This window comes from Oncorhynchus keta, chromosome 8 (genome assembly GCF_023373465.1).
Source record: "Oncorhynchus keta strain PuntledgeMale-10-30-2019 chromosome 8, Oket_V2, whole genome shotgun sequence".
Lineage (NCBI taxonomy): Eukaryota > Metazoa > Chordata > Actinopteri > Salmoniformes > Salmonidae > Oncorhynchus > Oncorhynchus keta.
Genome location: NC_068428.1, coordinates 3,285,964 through 3,312,820, shown reverse-complemented (window position 1 = coordinate 3,312,820; position 26,857 = coordinate 3,285,964). Strand labels below are relative to the sequence as shown.

Here is a 26,857-nt window from a genome sequence, read left to right as displayed (position 1 = left end):
ACCTTGGAGTCAGTTACCGCATCATTGTGGAGCTCCTGATCGGCACGTGCCACTGGCAATGCATTTTGCAGGATATGCTGGCTGTGTTTGGCAGCGCACGATAACTTCAAATGAATTTAGTCTTTTGTTGTCTGTCGACCTGCTACAGGCAGAACCGGTGAAATGTAATTTATGAATCGCAAATCACCATGCAGCTGACACACTTCGATGTCATCGCTCATTTTGATTTCAATCTGGTTGTCCAATACTATCTGATTTGGCAATGAATGCCCTGATCTCTGGTCAGTCATTTGGTTTGTTGACGTTGTTTTTGGGTATTAATTGCTTCTAATAGGACATCAAATTAAGCATTTAATTGTGGATTTAACCAACTTTGTTTATAACGAGGGACATCCTACATTTAACCTGGACACACACATAGTAGGAATTTCCACCGCCTCAGCCATGCTGGCATGCTAGAGAAATGAAACATCTGCACTTACCGGTTCCAAGTGGGTGTCACTGTTCAATCTGAGGCCCTGAATGTTAACAAGCGTGTGATCTGAAGTGGTTTGGTCTTTTACTCTTTGGTATCAGCTTGGGAAATCCTCGAGTGGACAGTGCATCAATTGGAAAAAATAAAGGTCGAGGGGCATCCGTTAAACTGTAAATCAAGTTTGTCTGGCCTAATTGTTACATAGGCTTACGTTTGTCATGTTACAAACAAATCTGAGCAGTAGGTCATTACGACCAAATGAAGAATTTTAATTTAGAGCCCTGTATGTACCTGATGTTAAGTCTGAGCGTGCTAGCCATTTTCTATTGATGCCAGTCTTTACAAGTAATTTATTAAAGTTATGAATGTACATTGTAAGAAGCTGTTACAGTGCCTCCATTCGCTCTGCTTTTGCTACATAAATGCATGAGAACAATAGCCCGAGTTTGCACATGAATGCGGTGTTCACAAGGGAAGCGTGGCAAAGGGGAAGGTCTTCACTCCCTACTTGAGGTGGTTTTATTTCAATAGGATCAGGTATGAGCTCTCAAACAAAGGAGAATATCAGTCCCAACCGCTCTTGCTTCCTCCGATGGTGGAAAAATTGTCAACGCGCTTTCATTTTTAAGTTGCTTCGTGGGTTGCATCTTGTCAGACTGAAAGATGATGTGGGTATATTTATTTATAAGGATATGTCTTCCTTGTATGCTATCTCCTGACTGTCTTCTCCGTCTTGTATCTTGTCCAGGCAGGGACCAGTGATGGGCAGGGTGTGAAGCGGAAAGCCGAGGACAGCGACAGCGAACCAGATCCTGAAGATAACGTCAGGTAAACGCCTGCGCTACAGTCAGTCAACCAGGTACTCTGTCAACCATCCAGGCAGGCATCTCAGCTAGGGAGATGGTGTGATTTATGCCTCTCCACTGCAGGGGCCCCTCTGTGGTTTCTTACCACCTCCAACCACCCTCTCCTAGTCCATGCAATTGATTAATATGGAAAGAAGGAATATTCTCAAATTCCTGATGCGCTCGCCAAAGCTGTTAAATCCATTGGGCTAAATTGGTATTCATGGAGGCTTTCCTGTTACTAGGCTGCTCTCCTTGTGGGCCAGTGTGGAGGATGGACTAGACAGATGCTGCTCATCCTTGATTATGTGTGCAGAATGGCACTGCATCGCCAATCTACTAGTATGTCGAAACCATTACACTACTTCTTAAAGAAGCAAACTAGTTTGTCTCCCAAGCCTTCGTAGAAATGAACTACTATGGTAATTACCAGATCCTGTATGTAAGGAAATGGTGCTCTATATGTTTACTCGGCATAGTGACACAATGCAAAGCCTGAGAATGGTTTTATTGATGAGCAGGCCCAAGGCTTTCATCCTTACTTGTAAAAGGCTTTGTCACCTATACAATAGGAGTCGACAACGGTTAAGTAAAATTATATACTGTGCCTCCGGAAAGTATTCAGACCCTTGACTTTTTACATATTTTGGCCTTATTCTAAAATTGAGGGGGAAAACAATTGATTCAATCTACACTACCCCATAATGACAAAGCAAAAAGAGTTTATTTGACATTTTTGTTAATTTATAATAAAGAAATATTACATTTACATAAGTATTCAGACCCTTTACTCATTACTTTGTTGAAGCACCTTTTGCCAGTGATTACAGCAATAATTCTTCTTGGGTTTGGTGCTACAAGCTTGGCACTTGTATTTGGGGTGTTTCTCCCCTTCTCTGCAGATCCCCTCAAGCTCTGTCAGGTTGAATGGGGAGTGTTGCTCCACAGCTATTTTCAGGTCACTCCAGAGATGTTAGATCGGATTCAAGTCCAGGCTCTGGCTTGGCTGCTCAAGGACAATCAGAGACTTGTTCCAAAGCCATTCCTGTGATGTCTTGGCTGTGTGCGTAGGGTCATTGTCCTGTTGGAAGGTGAACTTTTGCCCCAGTTGGAGGTTCTGAGCGCTTTGGAGCAGGTTTTCATCAAAGATCTCTGTACTTTGCTCTGTTCATCTTTGCCTCGATTCTGGCTAGTCTCCCAGTCCCTGCAGCTGAAAAACAGCCCCACAGCATGATGCTGCCACCACCATGCTTCACCGTAGGGATGGTGCCTGGTTTCCTCCAGATGTGACACTTGGCATTGAGGCTAAAGAGTTCAATCTTAATTTCATCAGACCAGAGAATCTTGTTTCACATGATCTGAGAGTCTTTAGGTGCCTTTTGGCAAACTCCAAGCGGGCTGTCATGTGCCTTTTACTGAAGAGTGCCTTCTGTCTGGCCACTCTACCATAAAGGCCTGATTGGTGGCGTGCTGCGGAGATGGTTGTCCTTATGGAAGATTCTCCACAGAGGAGCTCTGATTGTCCATCAGGCTCTTGGTCACCTCCCTGATCAAGGCCTTTCTCCCCGGATTGCTCAGTTTGGCTGAGTTCCATTTAAGAATGATGGGGGCCACTGTTCTTGGGGACTTTCAATGCTGCAACGGGTATTTCTGTTGGTTTTATTTCAAAATGTTTCAAAACTTTTTTTCGCTTTGTCATTATGGGTTATTGTACAAGGTTGCAGTTTTGCTAGCAGGAGTTTCAGGCAGGGCCCAGTTAATACAATAGTTAATGCAGGACTGAGTTAATACAATAGTTAATGCAATGTTTCCAGTTCCTTGCAGACAGGCCATGCGTAGCCAATGTGATTTATAGGATATTCATATTCATCAGGATATTTTCTTCCTGTAGGCTGCAATGTTTTGATTTGTTGGCTTTATGTAGGTTGTTTTTTGCAAGTTACTTTTAGATTTGTATAATTTTCATTTACAATTTTGATTAACCACATTACCTTTTATTTTGAGATATAAAGACTTTATTATACATGAAAAATGTGCATATGAAAATCTTAACTGGCATGCAGGTCAGTGGAAATTGTAGAGTAAATTGCCTCTCCAAATTGAAAAGGTTGCTGATCGCTGGTGTAGCCTATTACCGGCAAAGTCGGGAGCGTAACGGCAGCGAAGGTCAGTGGGAGGAGGAGGGTCGGGAAAAGATATATGATCTCTCTCTCTAAAAAGAAAAATCAGTTTAGGCTAAATTGATCTCTGGCTTCTATTTTTAGAAATGCATCTTCGTTTTTTTAATGTCAGTGCTTAAAGCAGAAAAGCTCTGCCTACATATAGTGGATTTTATTCAAACATAGTGTGTATATGTTTCTCTCTCAATGTTTAAGAATCGATTGGCCGAAAGAACAGATGCCTCTCGGTTGACCAAGATTTATTTATTGGGGCGCAGCCCAATTATTTATAATTATGTTCCGGCACCCTGACACACATCGTCCCGTGGCTGAATCTAGAATCTAACCCCCACAATAGAACATGAACACCACTCCATGTGCATGAATGGGGAAATGAATACGACTGTCCCTGTGTTAGGTTGTGGGAGGATGGCTGGAAGCAGCGATACTACAAGACCAAGTTTGACGTTGACGCGACTGACGATGATTTTCGCAAAAAGGTGGTCATGTCCTACGTGGAGGGTCTCTGCTGGGTCCTGAGGTACTACTACCAGGTACAACACTAACTCAAACCGACGTTTATTTGTCATATGCACGGGATGCAGAGTCACATACACAAGGCCGTACTTTAAAAGCTTAACCTGCACAGCTGAGAACTAACATCATAACGTCCCTCTCAGAATGGGCTTTTAAAAAAAAAAAAAACAAGGCCTGGTCAAATTGGATGAGTCATCTTTCAATGGGTCATCTTTCAATGGGTCATCTTTCAATGGGTCATCTTTCAATGGGTCATCTTTCAATGGTCAATTATTTTACTGATTATTGAGCAGTATTAAGTTGAAATTGGAGAAAAAACATCTCTGAAAATGTACCCTTAATTTCAGGTCTCAGGGGATTACGGCGTATTCTCTGGAGGTCTTTGTCCAGTATCTGATGACTCAAGCTGTCCTCGCTACTCTGTTTGCTTTGTCACCGAACAATAAAAAAAAAAACGGTTTAAATGTTAGTTGTAGATGCAGATCCTGATCTTTAACTTAAAATGTAATAATTAGGTGTTGGTTCTCTCCAGAAGATCCTAGTCTAAATCAGACTGGTGTTTAGGGATTTGTCCAAGGTAATTGTGAGCCCCTGTGCATGCGAGGCCCTTGTGTTGACACCACATGCTCGGCAATCAACAGCAGTCCCGGGGGACGGCCTGAATGTATTCATTACCCGGGCCCTCCATTGATGGAGACGTGTCTCATAGTTTCCGCCAGACATTCACCGGGCTAGTTGTGCCACTGGAGTTATGATGCGTGCACACATGTTGCCAAACGCTGTGGGAAAACGGACCGGTTTAGTCGGACGCCAAAACACAAAGCTAAAGCTCATACCCATTTTATTTTTATTAGTAGGATCGCTCTGCATAACACGGCGTTACCTTGATTTGTCACGTTGTTCGTTTAAAAACAATCGATTTGTGCCGGGGAATTTGATTATGTATATGTTCTAGGGCTATGTAAATATTTAAACATGGGTATTTGCCTGTTTTTGTCCGACTCACTCATATCTTATCCTGTGTTGGCACAGTGGGCCACCTTTTTGTTATTTGAATGAGTTTACCTTTCATAATAGACTTGTCTGTGTTTTTTAAATTAGTTTTGCCAAGTCTGATGTGAAGACTGTTGAAATGATTAGGGGGCCTGGTTCTCTACGAGAAGAGCCTTCTCACCAGCCAGCCGGCGACGGTCATTCACTAGCCGAGGATAAGCGTTTCAGGGTTGGATTCTTTGGGTGTATATTTTTTGATCACCTCTGCCTAATGTGTGTATATATGAAAATACATAAAATATTGGATGACATGAATTTCAGTGTTCATTTTGTTAGTAAGTGAAGAGGTACTAAACTGGTATTGGAAAGTGTTTTTGGGACATGTTCATGGATTTCCAAGTCCTTCCCACCATTCCTTCCTTACACTGATTAAACTTCATGGTTTAGCAACTTCTACTACTTCCATTTTCCATTTTTCCCTGAGTATGCAATCTTATAAGATTTAAATGTCAGTCATACTCACTGGCAAATGTCACCGAGATTAGTGTCATGTAGGCTATATATATATATATATATATAATTAAAATGGAATTTATTCACACTTGGGCACCCTTTTTAGTAGGCTATCTATTGACTATTTTACTGTTGAATTGCCATTTCCGCAAATGAATATTTACACAAATAAAAGATGAGTAAAGTACAAATCTGCAGTGATTGGGCCCCAGTTAGCCAGTCATCTAATTAGTCCACTGTCAGTGCAGTTGGTGAGGTATTGGAGGATTATTTGTCCGGGCCGTCTCAACTGTTTCTGTTGCTTTTCACAGGGGTGCGCATCCTGGAAGTGGTACTTCCCGTTCCACTACGCCCCGTTTGCCTCAGACTTCAAAGACATCAAAGGCATGTTCACCGACTTCGAGCTTGGGACCAAGCCGGTAAGAATGCTCTGGCTGCAGGCTTTTCTTTTCTGTCATTCCACTTCAGTCTTCCCCTGGTTTAAGCCTGTAATGTTCTGTGTGGCGTGTTCTAGTCTGTTGCTGTGTGTTTCAGTTCAAACCCCTGGAGCAGCTGATGGGTGTTTTCCCTGCTGCCAGTGGAAATTTCCTGCCTGAAACATGGCGGTCACTCATGAGCAATCCAGTAAGTTTTCACTTGATAGTACACATTTTCAGCATAAAATGTTATCGTTGATAGTGTACGCAACTGTAGATCACACATAGGAGACCATAAATATACAGTGAGCTCAAACTATTGGAACAGAGACCCATTTAGTTGTTTTTGGCTCTGTACTCCAGTGCTTTGGATTTGGAATGCTACACTGAAGTGCAGACTGTCCTCTTCAAATTTAGGGTATTTTCATCCATATCAGGTGAACAGTTGAAAAATGTGCAGCACTTTTTGTACATAGTCTCCCCCCCCCCATTTTAGGGGACAAAGTATTGGGACAAATTCACTTACATTAAAATAGTTTATTTGCTCACATATTTCTAGCACGCAATGACTACATCAAGCTTGTGACTAGACACATTTGTTGGATGCATATGCTGTTTGTTTGGGTTGTTTCAGAGTATATTGGGCCCAATACAAATTTATGGTACAGTTGAAATCGGAAGTTTAGCCTTAGCCAAATACGTTTAAACTCAGTTTTTCACAATTCCTGACATTTAATCCTAGTAAAAATGACCTGTATTAGGTCAGTTAGGATCACCACTTTATTTTAAGAATGGGAAATGTCAGAATAATAGTAGAGTAATTTATTTCAGCTTTTATTTATTTAATCACATTCCCAGTGATTAAACATTCAGAAGTTTACATACACTCAGTTCATATTTGGTAGCATTGCCTTTAAATTGTTTAACTTGGGTCAAACTTTTCGGGCAGCCTTCCACAAGCTTCCCACAATATTTTGGGTGAATTTTGGCCCATTCTCCCTGACAGAGCTGGTGTAATGGAATCAGGTTTGTTGGCCTCCTTGCTTGCGCACACTTTTTCAGTTCTGCCCACAAATGTTCTATAGGATTGAAGTCAGGGCTTTGTGATGACTACTCCAATACCTTGACTTTGTTGTTCTTAAGTCATTTTGCCACAACTTTGGAAGTATGCTTTGGGTCATTGTTAATTTGGAAGACACATTTGCGACCAAGCTTTAACTTCCTGACTGATGTCTTGAGATGTTGCTTCAATATATCCACCTAATTTTCCCATCTATTTTGTGAAGTACACCAGTCCCTCCTGCAGCAAAGCACCCCCACAACATGATGCTGCCACCCCCGTGCTTCACAGTTGGGATGGTGTTCTTTGGCTTGCAAGTCTCACCCTTTTTTCTATAAACATAATGATGGTCATTATGGCCAAACAGTTCTATTTTTGTTTTATCAGACCAGAGGAGAGGACCAGAGGAGCAGTTGCAAACCATAGTCTGGCTTTTATGGTGGTTTTGGAGCAGTGGCTTCTTCCTTGCTGAGCGGTCTTTCGGGTTATCTATGTAGGACTCGTTTTACTGTGGATATAGATACTTTTGTACCTGTTTCATCCAGCATCTTCACAAGGTCCTTTGCTGTTCTGGGATTGATTTGCACTAAAGTACGTTCATCTCTAGGAGACAGAACGTGCCTCCTTTCTTTTTTTTACCTTTATTTAACCAGGCAAGTCAGTTAAGAACATATTCTTATTTTCAATGACGGCCTGGGAACAGTGGGTTAACTGCCTGTTCATGGGCAGAACGACAGATTTGTACCTTGTCAGCTCGGGGGTTTGAACTTGCTTCCGGTTACTAGTCCAACGCTCTAACCACTAGGCTACGCTGCCGCCCAGCGTAGCCTTTCTGAGCGGTATGATGGCTGCATGGTCCCATGGTGTTTATACTTGCATACTATTGTTTGTACAGATGAACGTGGTACCTTCAGGCATTTGGAAATTGCTACCAAGGATGAAACAGACTTGTGGAGGTGTACAATTATTTTTCTGAGGTCGGAGGGCTGATTTCTTTGGACTTTTCCATGATGCCAAGCAAAGAGGCACTGAGTTTGAAGGTAGGCCTTGAAATACATCCACAGGTACACCTCCAATTGACACAAATAATGTCAATTAGCCTATCAGAAGCTTCTAAAGCCATTTTTCTGGAATTTTCCAAGCTGTTTAAAGGCACAGTCAACTTAGTGTGTGTAAACTTCTGACCCACTGGAATTGTGATACAGTGAATTATAAGGGAAATCTGTCTGTAAACAGTTGTTGGAAAAATTACTTGTCATGCACAAAGTAGATGTCCTAACCGACTTGCCAAAACTATAGTTTGTTAACAAGAAATTTGTGGAGTGGTTGAAAAATTAGTTTTAATGATTCCAACTTAAGTGTATGTAAACTTCTGACTTCAACTGTATATAACGTATTGTGTCATTTTGGAGTACTTTTGTTGTAAGTAAGAATAAATGTTTCCAAACACGTCTACATTAATGTGGATGAATTGTGAATGAGTGAGAAAGTTAGTCATAGTATGTGGACACCTGCTCGAACATCTCGTTCCAAAATCATGAGCATTAATATGGAGTTGGTCCCCCCCCTTTGCTGCTATAACAGCCTCCACTCTTCTAGGAACGCTTTCCAATAGATGTTGGAACATTGCTGCGGGGTACTTCAGCCACAAGCATTCGTGAGGTCGGGCACTGATGTTTGGTGATTAGGCCCGGCTCGCAGTCGGCGTTCCAATTCATCCCAAAGGTGTTTGATGGGGTTGAGGTTGGGGCACTGTGCAGGCCAGTCAAGTTCTTCCACACCGACCTCAATAAACCATTTCTGTTTGGACCTTCTTTTATGCACAAGGACATTGCTGAAACAGGCAAGGGCCTTCCCCAAACTGTTGTTGGAAGCACAGAATCATTTACAATGTTATTGTATGCTGTAGCGTTAAGATTTTCCTTCCCTGAGGCCTAGCCTGAACCATGAAAAACAGCCCCAGACCATTATTCCTCTATGTATTGGGGCAGGTAGTGTTCTCCTGGCATCCGCCAAACCCAGATTCGTCCATTGGACTGCCAGGTAGTGAAGCGTGATTTTATCACTCCAGAGAATGCGTTTCTACTGCTCCGGAGTCCAATGGCGGTGAGCTTTACACCACTCTAGCTAACGCTTGGCATTGCGCATGGTGATCTTAGGCTTGTGTGCGGCTGCTCGGCATCGAAACCCATTTCATAAAGCTCCCGACGAACAGGTCTTGTGCTGACGTTGCTTCCAGTAGTGAGGGTTGCGACCGAGGATGATTGTTACACTCTTCAGCCCTTGGCGGTTCCGTTCTGAGCTTCTGTGGCCTACCACTTCACGGCTGAGCCGTTGTTACTCGTAGACATTTCCACTTCACAATAACATCACTTACACTTGCCCGGGGCAGCTCTCGCAGGGGAGAAATTTGACTTCCTATGTCGGTGCCATGTTGAAAGTCACTGAGCTCTTCAGTGAGGCCATTCTACTGCCAATATTTGTCCTAGGAGATTGCTTGATTTTAAATATTTTTTTTAGACACCTGTCAGCAATGGGTGTGGCTGAAATGGTCGACATACTTTTGTGTATTTATTGAATCATACCCCCCCCCCCAAAAAAAAGTTGCCTTGTCTGAGAGCATTATGACACCGCTGTGGGGCTCTATTGTAATGGTGAGAGGTTAGCATGTCTTGGGTATCAACATTTTTCATGATTCATTCAGGACCACCTGTAATTATTGTAAAGTAGAAGTGTTTAGAATTTTTTTTTTCTTTTTTTTCTCTCATTTCAAATCCAAAGTGCTGGAGTTTCATGGTCCAGGCTGTATGATTGGGAGTCCCATAGTGCGGCGCACAATTGGTCCGGGTTTGGCTTGGGTAGGCCGTCCATTGTAAATAATAATTTATTTACAGGTAGGCTAGTTGAGAACCAGTTCTCCTTTACAACTGCGACCTGGCCAAGATAAAGCAAAGCTGTGCAACACAAACAACAACACAAAGTTACACATGGAATAAACAAGCGTACACTCAATAACACCGTAGGGAAAAAGTCTATGTACAGTGTGTGGGAAGGCAATAAAATAGGCCATAGTAGCGAAGTAATTAGAATTTAGCAGATTAACACTGGAGTGATGGATGAGCAGATGTGCAAGTAGTGATACTGGTGTGCAGAAGAGCAGTAAAATAAATAAAAACAATATGGGGATGAGGTAGGTAGATTGGATGGGCTATTTACAGATGGGCAATGTACAGCTGCAGCGATCGGTTAGCTGCTCAGATAGTTGATTGAAAGTTAGTGAGGGAAATATAAATATATATAAAAAATACAAAATTGAGTACAGTCCCAGTGCGTTTGCAGCTCACTGTAAATTATATTGTCTGTGTGGAATACTATCCAAATAATAAAGTGTGACCAATGTTGCCATCATATTAGTTGCTAAACTGCTACGCTGCTTCTGTTCGTCACTGATTCCCCAACCTGGCACTTGTTCTCCAACAGGAGTCCTCAATCATTGACTTCTACCCTGACGACTTTGCCATTGACCTGAATGGAAAGAAGTATGCTTGGCAAGGTAAGTCGACAGGTTAATTGACCATTGACCTGAACACCTTGGCATGGCACTGAATGCCGGTCGGTGTGCTTTGCTTGCTCTTCCGGGTTTCGAACGGCTAAACACTCAAGCGCTACTGCTAATGTAAAAAAAAACTTTGAAATGCGTTTTGACTGTTTTCACCTTGTGTGCAGGCGTTGCATTGCTCCCCTTCGTGGATGAGCGCCGTCTCAGGGCAGCCCTGGCTGAAGTCTACCCAAACCTCTCTCCAGAGGAAAGTGAGTAATAGGACTCTTCAACTTCAAGCCACCATTGTAAACCACTCCTTCAGAATATCTATTTTTAAGTGGTAGTCACAGTACTTTATTAATGAAATATTTGAAGTGTGAATACCACTCCTTGACGATGAATGTCACACTACTTTGATTCTGAAGTATTCCATGTGTGAAGTTTGCTCCCTGTGTTCAATTGGCAATGTCTTTTCAATGACGGTTGTCAGTGCCGATCAATAGGTTTAATATGTAAAGTACTCCCTTACAGGAATCCTTTTGAATATGGACTTAGTCGGTCCGCTAATGTGTTCACTCTCTTTGTTTCAGACAAGAGGAACAGCCTTGGCAGTGATATGCTGTTTGTGGGGAAGTCCCATTCTATCTGTGACTTCATCCAGGAACTGTACCGTGGAGAATCTCACGAGGTATGGCAAGAAAGCAGCATCCCTGCAATTTGATCACATCATCCTAATAAACTCAGTAAAAAAAGAAACATCCCTTTTTTAGGACCAGGTCTTTCAAAGATAATTTTGTTCAAATCCAATTGACTTCACAGATCTTCAGTGTAAAGGGTTTAAACACTGTTTCCCATGCTTGTTCAATGAACCATAAACAATTAATGAACATGCATTTGTGGAACGGTCGTTAAGACTCCCGGGTGGTTAAGGGCGCTGTACTGCAGCGCCAGCTGTGCCATCAGAGTCCCTGGGTTCGTGCCCAGGCTCTGTCGTGACCGGGAGGTCCGTGGGGCGACGCACAATTGGCCTAGCGTCGTCCGGGTTAGGGAGGGCTTGGTCGGTAGGGATGTCCTTGTCTCATCGCGCACCAGCGACTCCTGGGGCGGGCCGGGCGCAGTGCGCGCTTACCAAGGTTGCCAGGTGCACGGTGTACCCTCCGACACATTGGTGCGGTTGGCTTCCGGGTTGGATGCATTAGGCATGCTAGGCATGCTGCAAGGAGGCATGGGGACTGCAGATGTGGCCAGGGCAATAAATTGCCATGTCCGTACTGTGAGATGCCAAAGACGGCGCTACAGGGAGACAGGACAGACTGCTGATCGTTCTTACAGTGGCAGACCACGTGTAACAACACCTGCACAGGATCGGTACATCTGAACATCAATCAATCAATCAAATGTTATTTATATAGCCCTTCGTACATCAGCTGATATCTCAAAGTGCTGTACAGAAACCCAGCCTAAAACCCCAAACAGCAAGCAATGCAGGTGTAGAAGCACCTGCGGGACAGGTACAGGATGGCAACAACTGCCCGGGTTACACCAGGAAAGAAGGAATGAGCATTACACCGAGGCCTGTACTCTGGAGCGGATTTGAAGATGGAGGGTCCGTCATTGTCTGGGGCGGTGTGTCACAGCATCATCAGACTGAGCTTGCAGGCAATCTCAACGCTGCGCTTTACAGGGAAGCCATCCTCCTCCCTGTGGTACCCTTCCTGCAGGCTCATCCTGACATGACCCTCCAGCAGGACAATGCCACCAGCCATACTGCTCGTTCTGTGCGTGAGTTCCAGGAATGTCAGTGGTCTGCCATGGCCAGCGAAGAGCCCGGGTCTCAATCCCGTTGAGCACGTCTGGGACCTGTTGGATCGAGGGGTGAGGGCTAGGAGTGGGGCGACATCTCACAGCAAGAACTGGCAAATCTGGTGCAGTCCATGAGGAGGAGATGCACTGCAGTACTTAATGCAGCTGGTGACCACACCAGCTACTGGCTGTTACTTCCCCCCCCTTTGTTCAGGGACACATTATTCCATTTGTTAGTCACATGTCTGTGGAACTTGTTCAGTTTGTCTCAGTTGTTGAATCTTATGTTCATACAAATATTTACACAAGTTTGTTGAAAAAAAAACGCAGTTGACAGTGAGGATTTTTTTGTGTAGTAGAACTCCCTTAAACAGTTGCAATTACTGACAGGACTGTCCTGGCTAAATACATAAACCATTACATTAAAATGAACTTTAAGCAATATTGTCTGTTTACCTCAGGGCACCGAGATGCCGGCGGAACTATGCCATGGAATTCAAGGTATATTAAATCTTGACGGAGACCCTATCCTACCAGATAAGTAAGGAACATCTATTTTCTCATCACTCTTTTTGATACATTATTCATCCTTCTCTGGAGAGAATCATGGCTAACCTATGTGCTTTTGTTCTTAGACCAGTGGAGTCTCCCATCCCCATGCTACGGGACATTGCACAGAACAGTGCCATTGGGTAAGGATTGTCTTTTACCTTAATCACACCAGTTGGTCTTCCCAGTTGGGACACGTGCAAGTTTGTATAAAGACTGAATTTCAGACAAATGTTCACCTGAAGGGCCAGTTGACAATCCTCAGAGTGATAGTCGTAAAGGCACATTACTGCTTTACGTTACATGATTGATCTCGACCAGGAGGAGAAATTTAAGGTCATCTTCTGTGTGAAACCAATTTCAAGTTTTCCTTCAGTGGTCGACTTCAAATGCTCATTTACCGCACAATAAAAAAAAGTCCTTGGATGTAACGACCTGCTTGGCCCTCTGGGGGTCACCTTCTAAGAGGTGCTGAGACTCCCTTATTCTCAGTGGGTTTGTGTCCCAAATGGCACCCTATTCCGTGTATATAGTCCACTGCTTTAGACCAGATATAGGGGTTAGGGTGCCTTTTGGGACATGGCCTCTCATTCACACTGGAAGTAGAGCAAAGCTGATGTCAAACGGAATTGATGCCATTTTCTACGACCAACGCTGGAGTATCTGATTTAAAATGCCTTGGCTCGCTATTTCTCCTTGGGGCAGGATGGTTATTAAATTCATTGCCAATGCAAGGCTTGGAGTCGGCTTTGCCTGGAGTTTCACCGAAATGTAAACTTTTTTTTAGGGAGTACTGTTTTTATTTTGTTTTTTTGAAACTCAAATTCAATTATTCATAAAATAAATGATTGTAAAATTCATTTTTTTTCTTGGCAGAGTGAAATATAAGGACCCACAGTTTGGAGAGACCTTTGTGTTCAAGGCTGTCATTCTTCATGGAGCAAAGTAAGTTATTGAAATGCATTGTTTTATAATTAACATGTTCCCATTGAGTCAGAGCTGTATATTATCTTACACCTTCTGTATGTGCTTAGACACATTGTTCTTTAAGCAATGTTAATATAGTGTACAATATTTATCTTAAATGTTATCAAAATACTTATTGCTACACCTTTAAAATGGTTTGTCAATTGAGTTTGTACACTGCGTCTGATTTTTAAAGAATGGCATCTGGTATATTTGTCATTTATCGCTCATGTCTCCCTGTCCCCTTTGAGAAGGTCATCGTGTGTTCGTTGTCTTTTCATTTTTTTGGTGGATCGTGGAGCTCTTTATGACCAGTGTGGTGTTTCCTATTCTGTTACTGTTTTGTGGTGTCTCCTTGTCTCTCAGGATTCCTGCCAAGGTGCTGAAGCCTGGAGACTGGGAGAGGGGTAACCGTGGTAGGGGTAACTGGAGGCCCCAACTGGGCTTCAACTCCAACCGGCAGCAGGTCCATCTGGACCAGTCAGCCTTCAGGGCCCTGGGGTACGTGCACATCTCTTCAGACTAGACAGCATTGACCATTTTAGACTCTCAGCCAGACCAACTTGTATGATATCCCTTCAATTGTCACCCTTTGACATATGATATCTAAGCTCTTTAACTTAGTCAGACATTCACAGAAGGCCGTTTGTTTACTGTTAAGTTGTTTACAAAGTAAATACAGTTGAACCAAGCTCACGGAAAGTCCAAGAATGGATGTACCAATCCCGGAATGCCCCTTTAAGGAACCTGGGTAATTGAACATCTGGCTGATTCTGGACTGTAGCATGTTCAGGAATGAATTATGCATGCTGCCAAAGAAACCTGATGTATTCAGAAATGGTTTTTTTTGTCCACCAAATCCTTAATTCTGTAATTTAAACAGTTATTTGCCTTGATGGGGCCAAATGGGCAGGTGTTTAGAGACTGGTAATTAGGAAAACCTGGCATAAATTAGTTATTTATTTTTCTTCTCCCCCACACACACACAGAGTTTGGTATGCTTGTGTTGATGTGACAGCAAATGGTTAGTATTAGCAGCTATAATATATAAAAATGTATGGGTAGGCATCTGATGCACCCGATGTGTTACTCAATGAAGAAGCAGGCCACATTAGGGTTTGTAGTCAGCTATATGACTGGCGGCTGGGGCTTAAGGAACAGTGTGTATGGAACGGCCTATAGCAGATTATTTAATAGCTGTGACTTACGCTGCATGTTTTCAGTCACAGCATTAACCGACAGCAGCAGGGAGGTGGGCAGTACAGCAACGCTCCACCCCCTGGCAACTACCACCAGGGGAACTACAGCAGGCCCCCCCACAGTGGTGGTGGTCACTTCTCACGTAAGTCCTCTTACACACACACAGTCAGGCCTTAGACAAACACAATCGCTGCATCTCCCATTTAAAAAAGTCTTTACGTGTTCAATGCAGGTGTCGAGAAGTAACTATCTGAATAGGTGATAGGACAGCTAGCAAAGATGGACAGTAATCTCAGATCCAAAAAGTAGTTTTGTTGCATCCTTTCTTACTTGCTGCTACATTTCACTTTGTCTTCGGCTGACATATTGTACCTCTTCTAAGAATAAAAATAACTATATATTATACAATTAAATGGCCCTTTTGTTCAACACTGGGGAGTTGGAATGGCGTAATCTGGAGTGGGCTGTTCTCTCTCGGTCTCCTAGCCCCTAATCAGAGGCTCCTAGTTGTCCCCAGGCCCCGGTCTCAGCCCCATGCTCCTCTGATAGCAGGGCTCTGCTCAAAAGTAGTACGCTATACAGGGAATAGTGAGCCTTTTGGGACGCGGACTCAGTTCTCCAATTTGACTTTGATGTTCCCATTTGCAAGTTGATGAATAATCTCATCTGGCTGCTGATAGCTTGTGGGGGAGCAGAGGCTATTCCAGTGGCACTTGATGCAAATAAGGCTTTTGGTTCCCTCGGATTGCGGCAGCCTCCCTTGGCCTCTGCTGTTCATCCCTGATGGTAAACTTGCCAATTAGCAGCGTAGGACGGACTTCATCCTCTTTCTTTCTATATTAGTTATTTTGATTAAGGCAATCAGGGTTAATACTCTGGCCCATCTGATTGTGGGCCTGTTTCTCTTCAAATTGTCACTATGTAGCGGTGGGATTTTTAAAATTCATGGCCTTCTAGTCCTGACGATACAATTTGCCAAAACTGCAGGAATAATACAAATGTAAGTTTAATTTTAGCGTACTGTCCCTTTGACACTTGCCTTGAATAACCAACGGCACAAATTATATTTTCAATAACTATTTTTTTTTTTTACATTTAATTTTGCTGTTTGAAGCTGGTGTCTAAAAAAAAGACTCCATTTGAACGGGAAACATGGAAATGGCGCACGTTGAACAGATCTGCCTCTTCTTCACACTTTCAATGAGTGACCGATCTATAACTTCTCTTCAATGAGAATTCAATCCATAACTTGCATTTCTATTTGAATTTGGTCAGATTGCCACAAAAGTGACATTGCAGGTTTAAGTCAGAGGGAAATGTACATCAAATAATTGTAAGTGTGTGTATATATTCCCATTCCATCCATAAGAGAATCTAGCAGTTTTAGTCAACCAATTTATAAAAGGATGCACAGATTTACTAGTCTATATATGGTGTGAGATGATATTGGTCCCAACAGCACAATTAGCCAGACAAGTTATTGAGACGAGACTACAAATGTGACAACTCTGGGACAGTAGGGAGCTCAGCGCTCAAAGGCTTTTGTTGCTGTGAACTGTCTCTCAGGGAGGATCCACTAGGTTGTCAGTAATCACCCTGGTCAGGTTGGGGCCTTTTGTGTTGGGTTGGGGGTAGCTCCTGTGTCGCTGATTAGTGGTGCTGGCTGCACTGGGAGACTGCGGGTGGTAATGAGATTGTCGAGTGCTTCTGGACACACTGGCCCCTCTGATAAAAGCCTTCTGGGACGATCCCATTTGATTGGATGTGTGGTAGACTGGAGAGGGTTGAAACCAAAGTTAACTTCCCCTTTCAGCGTGCCACTACCTCCTGCGGTGATGTGTCAACCGGCTGCTTCTGAAACATGCTGCGGGGTTTTGTTGGGCCTAATAAAAACAGCTGCTGTGTAATGACCCAACGGAGAGACACCGCCGGTGGCCATTAGTCTTCTGACGTCCAGTCACATTGTACTAGCAACTTTGTCACTGCATTATTGGAAGTTGCACTTTTAAGGCATTCTCATGGTATTCAGGTGATTCTAATTTCAGGCCGAAAGGTCTAGGCATAGAACGTTGCCAACTGTTGGAAGAAAAAGGGAGTTGGTTTGAGCTAGTTGTTATCCCTTGGGTTAATAAAGGGAATGTGAAGTGTACTGGGGGACTTTAGGCGTAATCGTTCGTTGTCTTTTGTGTGACATGGCTTGGAGCTCTAGAGTTTTAGATCATTGTTAATTAAGGAGAAGGACAGGCGCCTAATTGTAATTTCCTCCTTTGACTGACTGCCGGTCATCAGGACAGAAGACGGATGACAATGTTACCGGAGTATAATTGGGGCCAGAGTGGGTGGTCTGCAATAAGGTTGTTGGTCCACAAGATTATTAACTGTCAAGATTTACAAGTCCACAGATGCAACCTAATCACTTTGTTTGGATGAACAGTTATGCGTTGTTAGTCTGTTTTCAATTGTACGTAGTTCTTATCTGTAGAATTTTCAATCACTTGACAAACATCTATTGTGGTCAATTTTACTCCACCCTGCAAGTCAGACTGACCGGTCCATATTCTCTTGGTCATCTCAGACCATATTATTAAACTCTCTCTCCATAACATTGAGCATTGGCCTCAAAGTGAAACTTTTGTTGTGCTGTGCCAGCAGGCCAAATGCTTATTTCCAGATATCCTATCCCCTCCTATCAAACATTTTTAACACCAACCTCCGATCCAGGTTTGTAAATGACTGGCTTTCCTTTGCTGAAGTTCTTTTCATTTCACCCCGCCCCCTCTCCTCCCGTCTCAGCCACTCACCAGGCCTGCCCCTATAAACAAACAAGTCCAGGGCTTGCAGCTGGTCATTGCCTTGGCAACAGCGGATCTGGAAGAAGCCGCTCTCGCTACTTTTTAAAAAGTGTGGCTTTGTGAAGGGGCTCACCGCGATGGAACCAGGGGTACTTGAGTCATCCACAATGCTGCACGCTGAATGCTTATTTCATTTTGCTGGAGACAAGAAATGCAAATGCAGCATTTTTTTTTTTTTTTATCCCCACCTCAAATCCTATTGTGGTTTATAGTGCTTGAATGGGCTTAATTTTATCATTGTGACTTTCTTTTGATCAGTTTTTAGGTTGGAATCTATTGGTTTCATATTGATGTTAAGGCTGAAGTGAACTGGGTTAATTAACTTTTAATAAATTTTTACATAGTCTGTTGTATGCTAAACCTGAGTTTCCGTTTTGATTTGCAAACAATTGCGTGCAACAGATTTAACTTTCACTCGAAGGGATTGCTTTGGAATGGATTCCTTGGAATCTCACTTTGTTTCAAACTAGCATTTTCACTAAACAGAAGTCTCATAGTTGGTTTTATCTATGCAATATGTACGGAGGTGTATAAAAATGACACTGATGGCAACTCTCAATTCTTAGGTAGGTACACCTTAAGTATTGCTGTTTTTAAAAGGGTGTATTGCTCTCGATAGGTTAGTAGCGTGTTAGAGACATTGGTTCCCCAGAACCACTTTCTGAATGTCTCTCTTTTGTCACAGATTCCAGGCAGCAGGGTCTTCTAGGGGCACCTCCCCCATTCAACCCTGTACAGCAATATCCAAGGTGAGTCTACGGCATTGTCTGCTTTTAATACATAGGCGTGTATTCGCAAGGCCTCTCATCCTGGGCCTGATAAGTAATTGACTGTTGCAGTGGCATTTATATATACACTTTACGAATGGATGTTGTAGTATTTGTCCAAAGCCTTCACTGCAGCATAGGAAATTAACCATGGTAGTACCTTTTTTTAAATTTTATTTTATTACATGAGGTTTAGTGTAATATACAGTACCAGTCAAAAGTTTGGACACCTACTCAGTAAAAACAAAAACCCTTGACTATTTTCTACATTGTAGAATAATAGACATCAACAAGGAATAACACATGGAATCATGTAGTAACCAAAAAAAGTGTTAAACAAATCAATCATATTTGAGATTCTTCAAAGTAGCCACCCTTTGCCTTAATGACAGCTTTGCACACGTGGCATTCTCAACCAGCTTCATGGGGTAGTCACCTGGAATGCATTTTAATTAACAGGTGTGCCTTAAGAGAAACGACAGTCCATTACTTTAAGACATGAAGGTCAGTCAAGAAAGTTTCTTCAAGTGCAGTTACAAAAACCATCAAGCGCAATGATGAAACTGGCTCTCATGAGGACCGCAACAGGAAAGTAAGACCCAGAGTTACCTCTGCTGCAGAGGATAAGTTCATTAGTTACCAGCCTCAGAAATTGCAGCCCAAATAAATGCTTCAGAGTTCAAGTAACAGACCCATCTCAACATCGACTGTTCAGAGGAGACTGTGTGAATCGGGCCATCCATGGTTAAATTGCTGCAAAGAAACCACTACCAAAGTACACCAATAAGAAGCGACTTGCTCGGGCCAAGAAACACGAGCAATGGACATTAGACCGGTGGACATCTGTCCTTTTGGTCTGATGAGTCCAAATATGATATTTTTGGTTCCAACTGCCGTGGCTTTGTGAGACGTAGCAGGTGAATGAATGATATCTGCATGTGTGGTTCCCACTGTGATGCATGGAGGAGGAGGTGCTTTGCTGGTCACACTCAGTGATTTACTTAGAAATCAAGGCACACTTAACCAGCATGGCTACCACAGCATTCTGCAGCGATATGCCATCTGGTTTGCGCTTAGTGGGACTGTCATTTAATTTTTCAACAGAACAATGACCCAAAACACACCTCCAGGCTGTGTATAGGCTATTTGACCAAGGAGCGTGATGCAGTGCTGCATCAGATGACCTGACCTCCACAATCACCTGACCTCATCCAAATTGAGATGGTTTGGGATGAGTTGGACCGAAGAGGCATATGTGGTAACTCCTTCAAGACTGTTGGAAAAGCTGGTTGAGAGAATGCCAGGAGTGTGCAAAGCTCTCATGACAGCAAAGGATGGCTACTTTGAAGAATATAAAATGTTTTAATTTAACACTTCTTTTTTATGTATTACTACATGAGTCCAAATGTGTTCTTTCATAGTTTTGATATATTCACGATTATTCTACTTTGTAGAAAATGGTAAGTATAAAGAAAAACCCTTGAATGAGTAGTTGTCTGAACGTTTGACTGTTACTGTATGTGATTAGTAGAGAATATTCCAGTGGTTTAGTGGTGACTACGGAGTCACACTTAATGTCCAGGTAGATGACAGGCCTTCCTATATTAGTTGAGCCCACTGGGCTGCACCATGGGGGGGCTTAGAGATGAATTAACAATTTGGGAGTGCTAAACAAATTTCTCTTGAGGTTTGGCCGACTTAATGAGGCATCACTAATACTGCTCCAGCGGTAACATTTCTGCACCACAGCCACTGTGTCCGCACAGACCCGCCATTGTTTCTGGCTCCAGACCTCTTGAAGGGCTAATCAGCTTCTTTGGTTCAAATTTTCAGGCCTACCAGGCCTATTGTGGCTCTCTGTCACCTTAGGTCACTAGTTATTAGTGGGCGAATTGAAAACAGTTTCTTTTAACTACTTATACGAACAGGACCGAAATGCAACTCATAAGGAACTTTGAGGAGGGATTACAGATTCCAGTGCTCTGCTAAGTCTGGCATTGGGGAAGAATGTGACATGGTTCAATAATGAGGGATGGGCCCCTCGACAACGGTTCCTACTTTTTCCTTGGCCAATTGTAGTGAATAAGATGAGACCTTAATGTGGTGGCTTGGCTTATGGATGGACACATTGCTGAGGTGTTATTCATGGAGACCCACTGTGTGCTCATCACACACAGGAAATGTGGTGTCCTCATTTCAGGGATGAATGCAGTTCATGATTCAAGCCACATGTAAATGTATGGTTTATTTCATACTCTGGCATTAATTTAATATTCTTATACTTTCAATCATGTGAAATGGGTGGCCCTTTTCTTTCTTTTTTATGAATTCAATCTCCAGGTCTATACCAATTAGCAGGGATGTTGCTAGGTCACCACGGTCAATTTTGAAGGCTGCATCAATAGAACTTGAAACATATATTTTATTTTTGCTCCTGATCAGGTGCTCTGACATATTTTGACTAAATGGGTAGGACAAATGCAGGGAGGGCCTAAAGCCCAAATTGTCCAGCATGGCAAATGTGTTTTTGTAGCTGTCAATTAGGAGGAAAGACTGAACTTTCTTTAGAATTCAATACAAATTCTGATTTGTTTATTTGGGTAGGGCCGGGACGATACCAGGATTGCGACAAGGAAACACGAAGTGGATTGAACTTTTGTTGGAAACTAATGTTGTGTTGTCATCCAGTCACATATTTATTTTCCAAACTATGGAACACAATATTTTACATACAGCAGGTTTCTAAAGGACCAAAAGATTTTAGTCTGCTTCGTGTTTTAATTTTCGCCATGGAAAAGATATTGCGATACTGGTATCATTCCGGCCCTAGTCATTAGTTAGATGTTTTAACTTCGTGTTTAACTAATCTGCATTGTTTTAGAATCAAAGGCAAATTGGCAGTGATGTAGTTTTAGTAATCTTCTTCAACATGGCAGTTAAGAACCGAATTGCAATGTAGGCATACAGTCCATAAATGTAAAATCCAAAACGACAATTTTAATGTTTGTTCCCCCGCAGGCAGCAGTATAGTGGTAGTGGTGGGCACGGCTGGGACCGGTCGATGCAGTCCCAGGGAGCTGCCTACCAGCAGAACATGCAGAGAGGAGGCCATGGAGGGGGGCAGGGTCAGGGTGGCTACCACCAACAACGTGGTCAGGATGACCGTAGAGGAGACCGCAGAGACGACCGTGGAGGACAACCGGTAATGACTTTGACCATATCCACCTGACGAGGACACCTCCAGATAATTTACGCATACTATACTGCACTAATGGCTGCCGTCTTTGCCCTTTATGCTTTGTTTATTGTGCAGCCCTTCTGACCGGTTTGGTCCTTTCTGTGTTTTACAGGGACACAGCGCTGGACGGAATTACCCCTTGCCACCCCCAGCAAGACGATACAATTGGAGTTAAATTTAGGCTTAGATGGGCAGAAGGCGAATATGATTTTTTTTTTCGCTTTGTCTTTCAGGCTGTTTTACTTGTTTTCTTTTAATAATTCTGGAAATGTTCTTATGTACTGAATTTTTAAGAATAATGCCTGTAAAACTTGTGAAATACAAGTGAGTCAAGACAATTGTGTCATTGTCAGTTTGTTTGTAAAGTTGATATTGACCCTAATTTAGATTTGAAATAAAATATTAATGTTCAAGAAAATAGCCAAATTAAACGATTGTTATTTGCATCACTTATACCTTACATTTTTCAAATCATATTCCTCCTATCAATCCTCACAATCGTCGTAAGCTTTCTGATGTGAAGCATTCATTGAAAAATGTAAACTAAATATTCCTAAATCATGAACATAGCAAATCTTTGGACAATGGTTTAATTATTTTCGAATGTTTTTGTTCTTTTGTCAATTCAAAATTCCTTGGATTGACAGCTCCATAGCAGTTGCATAGTCTTTGTTTGAGACATAATTACATATCCTAATCAGAAACCATATATCATTTCCTACCGGTTTTAATAAATCAGTCTCTCCCAGTTTCACAGGTACATAAGTAACTTGATGGTCCTTTAAATAGATGTAATTTATTTTATATTAAATAAATATACTTAATATGCCATTCGGTGGCCCTTTATTTAATGCGGACCCTATTATAAACTAGGCAAATTTATCACTAATAGTTAACATTTTTGCGTGCTTATATTTCAAATGTTCAAATCAAAGAGCCCACGAATAACAAATTATATTTATTGAAAATGTGAAACAACAATTGAGCTCCAGTTGTTACAGTAGTTTGAAAATTCTCGCCTTTCATCTTTGTTTTCCATTGTTTGGCCAAATCAGTCACGGTCCAATTTTAAATATCCTGCAAATAGTCTTGCATTTTGGGACTGTATCATGCTATAGACTACGTGCTTAAATATTTGTTTACTTAACCAGGCCTGCTTGTAACGGTAAGAAATATTGGCATTTATGTTTTGACTCTTTCGTTCAATAATTGGGTGATACGGACTAATAACAAATAATTGCATTAGGCCAACGTCTTCATCAAAATTGCGCTATAAACCTACAGGAGAACTTCATTACATCCACATGTGCCACATGAATAAGCAGATATGCTTACATGTCAAGCAATTTATTGTTAGTTCAACTGGATTGTGATGTGTATATATGTATGCTATGCAGCCATCACATTTGTAATTTACAAAAAATGAACGAAGAAATATTTCGTTTAAAAACAATCACTGTCACATGAAATGTGTTAACTATATATACAGTTCAGGTTCATTCATCGAAATATTACAATACTTTGGCCTGATACCCTCAATGTGTCCTTAAAGAATTTAATTCCAACCAATAAAACTTCACTCCCTTCACACCGTCACCGAGTGCTTGGAGTCTCATTTTTTTTCAAAAACTCTTCAAAAGTAAAACACGCACGGTCGACTTAATTAAAAATAGGTGGTCTATGCACCTCTCAAATGTCAAGGAAGTATGGTGCTTCTGTTGTCCATGTCACCAACGACCACTGTCCTTCCCGATGTTTTTGTTCGTCTTAAAATCCACTTGATGTATTCTCCAGAATGAAAATATAAAATGGCAGGTTTATCCCTTTTACCAAGTTCTGCCATAAAGCAGGTTTGAACTGACCATGTTATTGGTGTACTCGAGGAGAGCCGCGTCTGTCTGAGCCATGTTTATCTGGCTGTGTAGGACAGGGGAACTGGGGGACATTTCCTCCAATTCTTCGGATGATAACGGATTATTCACCTGCTGATTATGGTGATTAACCACCACACTTCCCGATGCCGTCATCGCACCACCGGACACGTTCTGCTGCTGCTGCACCTGCTGTTGCCCAGACGTCGTTAAGCTTGACCCGTTCTGGCAGGGTTTGCCATCCTTCACGAGAACCGGGACTGCTACCCGCCTCGGTGACTGTTGCTGTGGGCACACACTGCCGTTCTCCTGTTGAATCTGCTGGTTCGCTTTGTCCTTTGCCTGGCGTTTCATTTTGTACCTGTGGTTCTGAAACCAAATTTTTACCTGGGTCGGTGTCAGGTGGATCATGCTTGCCAGGTGTTCTCTCTCGGGTGCCGACAGGTATTTCTGCTGCTTAAAGCGCCTCTCCAGCTCGTACACCTGGGCCTGAGAGAAGAGCACCCGTCGTTTTCTCCTGGGCGCAGAGTGTAAGGTGACCATGGATTTGGTGGCATCCATCCCTGCCAATGTCCCCATCCCGGTCATGTTCATCCCAGTGGTAGCCCCCATGAATCTAGAAACTTCAATGGCACAGTTAAATAAATGCATATTAGATACCGGTTTCGTTTAAAATTATTTGAATTTAATCGTGGTGCGCAATTCAATTAATCACCATTTCAAGTTGTAGTTTACATTTAAGTTATACAAAAAGAATTGCATTTCTTAAAAGTAACATCAAAGGCTACTTGTTCAACTTACTTGTTGGGTAGCGGGGTTCGGTGTTTGCGCTATACCACGCAGTTGCTGCTGCGCCGTTTCTCATTGTGTCTTGGTAAGACGGGAGGTCTCCCATATTCCCGATGCTCCCATTACAGTAGCCTCCTATGGCACTGGAAAATTGGGAGACGCTGTGTGGCATGTGATAGGTGCTCCCTACCCCGGTATTATGGCACATGGCGTGCTGCTGGATGCCCGGTTGAGACACCTGAGTTTGTCGGTATGCGCCCAGCGAAGACGCGAGGTTCCCTGTACTGTCCATGCCTCCAAACTTTCTGTAGGTCTCCTCGATCGGGCTTAAAATATCTGTCACAGAGAAAGGAGTTGAGTGCTTTGGGCTCAAGGACATGGTTTAGCCCGCAGGTGAATTTGGCTGAACGCGGAACAAGTCCGACCGTAGTGTTGTGTCTCTGCTGCAAGGACACCTACAAGAGTACTTGTGAGTCCGTCTGAGATTTCCAATGGATCGCCTTGGAGAAGGAGGGGAGCCTTGGGCGCTCTTATCTTGTCTTGACTCTAGCCAGGCGCCAGGTTTACGACAAAAACACGAGGGGCGGAGCAACGAGCCAAACATGCCAACAATGGGCATTGACATTTTAACCGGGTAATTTAGGAACATTTTACTTTTGAGTTAAGATAAGCAATATGTAATTTATATGGTTTAAACGTCAACTTGATAAATACATGTGATATGGAACTAATTCGAAAATTATATATTTTTTGATTCTTTGGTCGGATTTCAAGTGAGGCAATGGGCTATAGTTTTGGTGCATTCGGGTAAAGCTGTTGCTCCAGCCAAAAAATAAAATGGCAACCTTTTTTTTAACTCGAGAGCTCTTCGAACAGACACCAGAGGACCGAATCAGGCACCACAATGAAGACTTTCTTTCACCATCCAAGCTGTCACATTTAGCATTTAAGGGTGTGATTATATATATTTTTCAATTGACATATTGGTAGGCTTGCATTACCCCATACAATAACGATCATAAAAATTATATTATTTTTGCTTCTTTACAAAATGTAATCAGACAATACAATGGATTAGTATTTTAAAATAATACTTTATTCAAATCATATTTAGATGTGAAAATAACCAACCCTATGTTATTAATAGCGTTTAATGTGTCACTCATTGGAAGACAAACAAATTCCACTTTTGCTTACTTGTCCAGTCATCCCTGGTACTTTCCAATTAGGCATATTTAATTGTGGATATGGGAACGGATAGAGTACCCTATGGCACAATGTCCTACACCGCAAAGATGGCATGGATTCAAATCAAAGTTCAGTCCTTGATATGAACGAGATTCATCAAAAACAATTACATGTGTATTAAGTCCTTATCTATTTTAAAATCAAAAAGATGGATCACCAATAGCATGCTAATTGAGTTAATAACTCATTGTTGCCATTTACTTTGATCTATAATGGTCATTTATCTCTGGTAGACCACCGGACGACGGCAGGTTGAATCAACGTTGCTTCCATGTCATTTAAACAAAATTTGTGTGACGTTGAATGAAGGTGGAAAAGTTGTCAACATACGTTTAACCTAAATCCAATGACATGGTGACATTTTGTTAATTTCACATTGAATGAAAATAAGTTGACAGCTCAACAAAAAACGGTCTTTAAACTGACGTCTGTGCCCAGTGAGAAACGAGTTCACCTGCTCATCCAACGCTTCAGATGTAGGCTATGCGAGCCGCATGCAGGCTAATTTGAACATTTTAAAAAGATAAAATATAGGCCATACGGTGATTGCGCGATTTAAGTTACTATAACACTGTCTAAATCATTTTTAGGCTACCTCGAATGTTTGAGAGGTATTGACTTGACATCAGGTGAGTTGATTTCCGTGAAATTATCTTTTGTCAATCTGTATTAAATTAATTATACTTGATCATTTCTTATCCGTGCAGATAGCGGTAGTCTATATGCTAAGATCCCTGTGGCAGAAAGAGGTGGCAATACCAGGAAATGACAAGTGCTGAAGCACAGTCACATTTGTGCAGCCCACACACATGCATATTCAACATTAATTTTTTTAGAATTAAATAATTGTTTTGTGAATGTGAATTTTTCTGATTTTAGGCCAAGTATGGTAATCATATAGAACGTATTTTCTTGATAAATGGCCTTGTCTTGATTCTGTCTGATAGGCGATCTTGCTTAGTCAAGATGTAGGGTTAGGCAATTTTTTTGTAGACCACTTTTTAAAATTCTGATTGGCTATATCCTAATGTCATT

The 26,857-nt window shown here is 42.2% G+C and overlaps 2 protein-coding genes across 3 annotated transcripts in view; one reads left to right on the top strand and one right to left on the bottom strand.

The window, feature by feature from the left end:
- The window catches only part of LOC118386692 (5'-3' exoribonuclease 2-like), a 30,723-nt gene extending 8,471 nt beyond the window's left edge, over positions 1–22,252 (top strand). For both annotated transcript variants that reach the window (XM_035774421.1, XM_035774422.2), the window contains exons 16-30: positions 1,224–1,303; positions 3,898–4,033; positions 5,834–5,941; positions 6,057–6,146; positions 10,479–10,551; positions 10,725–10,808; positions 11,130–11,227; positions 12,804–12,883; positions 12,978–13,034; positions 13,768–13,836; positions 14,224–14,358; positions 15,081–15,199; positions 18,595–18,658; positions 21,695–21,878; positions 22,027–22,252. In XM_035774421.1, coding sequence (XP_035630314.1) covers positions 1,224–1,303; positions 3,898–4,033; positions 5,834–5,941; positions 6,057–6,146; positions 10,479–10,551; positions 10,725–10,808; positions 11,130–11,227; positions 12,804–12,883; positions 12,978–13,034; positions 13,768–13,836; positions 14,224–14,358; positions 15,081–15,199; positions 18,595–18,658; positions 21,695–21,878; positions 22,027–22,089 — 1,440 coding nt within the window. In that variant the 3' untranslated portion in view covers positions 22,090–22,252. The remainder of the gene's footprint in view (positions 1–1,223; positions 1,304–3,897; positions 4,034–5,833; positions 5,942–6,056; positions 6,147–10,478; positions 10,552–10,724; positions 10,809–11,129; positions 11,228–12,803; positions 12,884–12,977; positions 13,035–13,767; positions 13,837–14,223; positions 14,359–15,080; positions 15,200–18,594; positions 18,659–21,694; positions 21,879–22,026) is intronic.
- A 1,079-nt stretch (positions 22,253–23,331) lies between these two features.
- On the bottom strand, positions 23,332–25,140 carry LOC118386693 (homeobox protein Nkx-2.4-like). The gene is made up of 2 exons (XM_035774423.2): positions 24,587–25,140; positions 23,332–24,408 (listed from the first exon to the last, which is right to left on the bottom strand). The coding sequence occupies exons 1-2, from the start codon at positions 24,951–24,953 to the stop codon at positions 23,741–23,743; spliced, it is 1,035 nt and encodes a 344-aa protein (XP_035630316.1). The 5' UTR covers positions 24,954–25,140; the 3' UTR covers positions 23,332–23,740.
- Positions 25,141–26,857: the final 1,717 nt, after the last annotated feature.

What these genes read in the sequence shown, in the direction of transcription:
- LOC118386693 (XM_035774423.2), bottom strand. Translation starts at nt 24,953, where the DNA reads ATGTCCTTGAGCCCAAAGCACTCAACTCCTTTCTCTGTGACAGATATT. An exon ending in CGAACCCCGCTACCCAACAA is followed by an intron (nt 24,409 to 24,586) that starts GTAAGTTGAACA and finishes GTGCCATTGAAG; the next exon opens with TTTCTAGATTCATGGGGGCT.